Below are 5,490 nucleotides of genomic sequence, written 5' to 3'. Positions count from 1 at the left end.
TTCCTGCGGGTGCTTCTTAACTCGACAAGTTAAACAAACAAAAGAAGAAAAACATAAAACGGAGAAAACGCAAATAAAAACGAAGAACAATATACACAAAATATATTAAACAATAACCACTTCTGCTGAGCCTTCTTCTGAAGCCTTTTAGAGATATATTCTCTTCCGTTTTTATTTGTTTTATTTCGTTTTTAAAAGGTTTTTTTTGTATTCAACTCGGAAATATGCAGTGAATATTCCGCAGGACTACCTGCAGATTTTATCCTTTTTATTGCCTCAGCCTTTTCTACTTCCACCTTAAAGAAAAATATATTATTGTGTTTACACTTTGTTTACTGGCAAAGATGAGCATATATATATATATAAACATATATATATAATATGTACATATCACATATTATTATATACATATGCATATATATATATATATATACATGTATATATATAATTATGTATGTACATGTATATATATATGTATATATATATATATATTTCATAACATATATAATAATAGATATCATATATATTATAATGCGCAATCTGCTTTCGTGGAGTCCACGCAAATTGGTGAGTCGGCGGATGCAGCGAAATAACCCCGCGAAATAATTCAGCGGTGTTTCAAGTAAAAACTTAGTTAAACATTGCCTGTTTATCAGCAAACAAAGTTGAATTAAAATAAAAATAATAATTAAACTTTATTAATATTATAATTAAGTTTTCTTCTTTCTCTTTCCCTTTGAAATAAACTTCTGTGAAAGCCGCATGCTTCCTGCGAACCCTTCCAGCGGTCTGAGTCTGAGATATGTAATTTGACTAAAATAAATAGTTTTGTTTGTTTTATTTTAAATATATTTAATATATTTAAATCGATTTATTTTTTGAATTCCGTTTATTATACAGACACTGCAACCAAGGGCCCTCATCTACCTCCGCTCGCTGGCGCCTGGGGGGCCCCCTTGCAAATGCTGAGTGTATGCAATGAAGACGTTCTCAATTCATAAAAACAGTTTAAATAGGGAATTAATTGTTTTAATAGCGGTGTATATGCAGCTTTATATCTTTTCTACTGCCTAATGAGGCAGCCAGCGGCCAGACATCGGTGCTCGTGGGTACTGAGAGCACAAAGCAGCTCTCGAGGTATCAGCAGCAGCAGCGGCAGCGGCAGCAGCCCTCTCATATACCCCCTTTATTAAGAACAAGACAACACCAACAACAACAGCAGCAGCAGCAGTGGCAGCAGCGGCCGCGACGACAGCAGCAGCAGCAGGAACAACAGCAGCAGCAACAACAACAGCAGCAAAATGCATGGCAGACGACGCGACCAGCTACCTGTTCTCTCTGCAGAGAAGCAGGAAGAACAACGCAATAAAATCCGCTTGGCCTTTGCTTTGCTGCAGCGCCTCCTCACGCAGCGCTCTTCAGGTGTACATTCACCTGAAATTCTTCAAGCCACCCGCAAACTCATTGAATTTCACCCGGAACTCGCCACTGTTTGGAACTACAGAAAAGAAGTACTCAACAAACTCCTCTCTCAACAGCAGCAGCAGCAGCAGGAACAGCAGCTGCAGCAACAGCAGCAGCAGCAGCAGGGGCATACATCCAAGACCTCAGATTCCAACAACAGCAACCCTGGCAGCCCCAGCAGCACCAGCACGAGCAGCAGCAACAGCACGAGCAGCAGCAGCAGCAGCAGCAACAGCAGCAACAACAGCACAGATTTGACTGAGAATGCATCATTGTGTGCGTTGCTTCAAGAGGAGCTGCAGCTGACGACATCGTTGGTTGCGAGGGGCAACAGCAAATCATATTGTCTCTGGCTGCACCGCAGCTGGGCGTTGGGTAGACTGCTGCAACTGCAGCTGCAGCCGCTGCTGCAGTACCTCAAGGCAGAACAAACCCTCCCCCTTAAACACAAACCCAAGCAGCAGCAAGAGCAGCAGCAGCAGCAGCAAGAAGAGCAACAGCAGCAGGAGCAGGAGGAAGCAGCAGCAGCAGCAGCAGTTGTGGAGGGTTTATCTTTGCTGCAGTCGGAGCTAAATGCTTGTGATTTGCTGCTGCAGCAGCAAGACAACCGCAACTTTCACTGCTGGCAGCACAGAACGATGATATTTATCTGGGAATCAGCGCTGGAGGCTCTCAACGCTAAACTCTTCAATAAAGCCCCGAAGCAGCAAAATGCATGCAGTAAGACAAACCCTAAACCCTAAACCCTTACTCCTCTCTGCGACCAACGAAGGCTCAGGAGCGGCACCGGATGCTGCTATTGCTGCTGCTGCGGTTACTGCCGCTGTTGCTGCTGCTAGTGCTGCTGCGGCTGCTGCTGTTGCAGTAGAGAGCAATAAGCTGCAGTATGAATGAGTTCAACAGCAGCAGCGGTTTTTTTTTCTCTTGCTGCTATTCCTTTTTCAGTCGTTGCTCTATGCACATGCAAATATGCATATATATATATATATATATATACTCATTTGTACATTAGTGCATACATTTGCTTTATGCTATACTGGCGTTTGCATTGTGTAATAATGAAAAAAATAGTAAATAATTAGTATTTTCTTATCTTTCTGTCTTCGTTTGCTGCAGATGTTTCGCTGGGTGTAAGGAGTGACTGCGCCGTGGGTTTATTTTGTTTGTCTTTGATTGAAAATGACTTCTCCTGTTATTCTGCTTGGCATTATCGTTGTCTTCACGAAAAAAATATAAATATAAAAGAAGAATTGTCTCTGCTGTGGAGGGTGAGGTGCAGAAAGATTCATTTGTTTGTCTCTTCTTTGTCTTTGTCTCCTTCTTTATCTTTATCCTTATCTCTATCTCTATCTTTGTCTTCGTCTTCGTCTTCGTCTTTGTCTTTGTCTTTTTATTTGTCTTTCTGTTTTTCCTTCTCTTTCTATCCATATTTCTGCTTATCTTTTGCTTCTTCATTCTCATCCTCTTTCTCTGCAGAAATATTCACTCTTGTGTTTCTCCCTTCTCTTTCTCTCTGTCTTCTTCTTTATTCTCTTTGTCTTTGGCTATATCTTTCTGCTTTTCTTTCTCTTTTCTTCTGTCTTGTTGCTTATGTTCCCCTTCTTTATTGTCTTTCTCTTTATCTTTCTTCTTATCTTTCTGTTTCTCTTTGTCTTTTCGCTTTTCTTTCTCCTATTTATTTATCTTTGTCTTTTCCTTCTTTATTCCCCTTGTCTTTGTCTTTCTCTCGTTTATTTCGTTTTCCTTTATATCTACTATCTGAATTTCTTTTCGATAAATTCTTTTTATTTGTTTTATTTGTTTTATTTGCTTATGTACATCATTTTTGAGTTCATCCGCATATATATATATGTATATATATATGTATATATATGTATATGTATCTATTTATTTGTGTGATTAATTAGGTTTTTGATTTTATTGATTTAATTTGTTTGATGTTCATTCAGGGTTTGTACACCGACCCGACGGATCAGAGTTTATGGGTGGCGTATTGGCGTTTGCTGCAGCAGCAGCGGAGTGCGGGGGCTTCTTCTCTTTTATCTGTGCGATTGAATATCTCTCAAGGTTTTATTGCTTCTCTTTTCTTCTTCTTTGCTCTACCCTGTGCTTTAAATACGCAGCAGTCGCTGCTCCTGCTGCTGCAGCAGACATCCAGTAAGCAGCAGCAGCAGCAGCAGCAGCAGCAGCAGCAGCAGCAGCAGATGCAGTGGTCTTTAAGGAGTTCTTCTGCATGCAGCAGCTGCCCGTGATCGCACCGTTCAAGTGTACAATTACCTTGCTGTCTTTCTGTCTTTGCTGCTGCAGACACCTCAACTCAACTTCAACTTGAAGGCAAATGGAAGCCACTCGGCTCGCTGCATTTAACGCACAGCAGCAGCAGCAGCCCAAGGTTAGGACCAAAGAGATAATAATACTCAATGCTTATCGCCGTTTATTAGTGCGGCAATTCATAATAATAACAGTTTATAATTTTTATGCTTTTTTTCCGGGTGTTACTCAGAATCTTAATGTTAATGTTTATGTTGATTAGAATGTAAATCAATGATAATAGTAATAACCATAATTATAATAACGACAATGACAACGCTAACAATAATAATAATAATAATACTCATAATAATCAATCATAATCGTAATAGTAGTGATAAATACAAATATAATAACAATGTAGTAGCAATAACAGTAATAATAATAATGACGATGATAATAATAATAATGGTGATAATAATGGTAATAATAATAATAATAATAATAATAGTAAAAATAATAAAAAGCATTAATATTGCTTACATCTTTCGTTTACAGCTACGAACGGCGGCGTGCATAGAAAAGCTACCGATATATCTTTGCGTGCCTCTACTGCTGTTGCCGCTGCTGCTGGTGCTACTGCTGCTGTTTGTATGCGTGTGGTTTGCGTGTTGCTGCAGGCTGGCGAAGGTGGAGGGCCCTCCTCTGTCTCCCGTATGGCAATTTGAGTTGCGCTCTCCTCTATCTCTTGATGCTGCAGCAGCACCGGCAGCAACAGCAGCAGCAACACCGCCTGCTGCATGCAGCATTTGTCTACGAGCGCATTTGGCGGTGACAGCGCAGGGGGGGCCCTCAGCAAACATCAGCGAAGACGTCGACGAATTTTACCTCCACCGTCTGTACACCGCAGCACCCAAACTACGCGCGATCCTGAAACAGCCAGCAGCAGCAGCAACAGCAGCAGCAGCAGCAGGTGCTGCTGCTGCTGCTGTGGAGTCGGGTTCAAACGATGCAGCCAAAGCTGCAGATGAAGAGGGAAAAGAAGAGACAAAAGAAATCTTGCAGCAGCCTCCGCTCTCATGGCTTTGCTACACCATAACCCCCAGCACCAACAGCAGCAGCGGCAGTAGCAGAATTTCTCTCCGTGCAGCAGAAGCAGCCACGAGCTATCCCTGGGCTATCTCTGGTGCGGTGTACTCTCGCGGCAGCAGCTGCTGCTGCTGCAGTCCCGCTGCAGCCGCTGCATGCAACCAAGCGCCCCTGCCTTCAACAGAAGCTGCAGCAGATGCTGCTGCTTCTACTGCCACATCTGAGTCTGCCTCTTCAGCAGAGGCTGGTGCTGCTGCAGCAGCAGCTCTGGCTGAGTCTGCTGCTGCAGTAGAGGCTGCAGCAGCAGCAGGGGCGAAGCTGCCGCCCCACCTGAGTCGAAGTATGGCGGAGGAAGAATTGCAGCGAGTTGAAGAATTCGTGCAAGAAGAACCCAAATGCTACAACGCATACTTGGCTAGGTATATATATATATATATATTAATATCTATATTTATATTTATTTGTATACATATATATACATGAATGTATATGCATATATACTAAAGTAGTATGTGTGTATTTATGTTTCTGTATGCGTGCATATTATATATTTTATATATTTACCGATGCATTTACATATGTGCACTTTGTATTGCTTATTATATATACTTGTTACTGCACTTGTATATGTGTGTATTATATATTCTATAGTCTCACTAATGCCTGTGCATATATATATATATATGT

The 5,490-nt window shown here is 41.5% G+C and overlaps 1 protein-coding gene across 1 annotated transcript in view; it reads left to right on the top strand.

The window, feature by feature from the left end:
• Positions 1-1,301: 1,301 nt before the first annotated feature.
• EAH_00014510 (hypothetical protein, conserved) overlaps positions 1,302-5,490 on the top strand; it is a gene marked incomplete at both ends in the record, with an annotated part of 6,651 nt that continues 2,462 nt past the window's right edge. The window contains 4 exons of the mRNA XM_013394259.1: positions 1,302-2,184; positions 3,414-3,509; positions 3,772-3,856; positions 4,395-5,222. Coding sequence (XP_013249713.1) covers positions 1,302-2,184; positions 3,414-3,509; positions 3,772-3,856; positions 4,395-5,222 — 1,892 coding nt within the window. The remainder of the gene's footprint in view (positions 2,185-3,413; positions 3,510-3,771; positions 3,857-4,394; positions 5,223-5,490) is intronic.

The sequence above is a fragment of the Eimeria acervulina genome, genomic scaffold (genome assembly GCF_000499425.1).
Source record: "Eimeria acervulina Houghton genomic scaffold, Eah_scaff85, whole genome shotgun sequence".
In the NCBI taxonomy this organism is placed as follows: Eukaryota; Apicomplexa; class Conoidasida; order Eucoccidiorida; family Eimeriidae; genus Eimeria; species Eimeria acervulina.
Note: the sequence above shows the minus strand (reverse complement) of the source record. Positions and strands in the feature narration are given on the sequence as shown.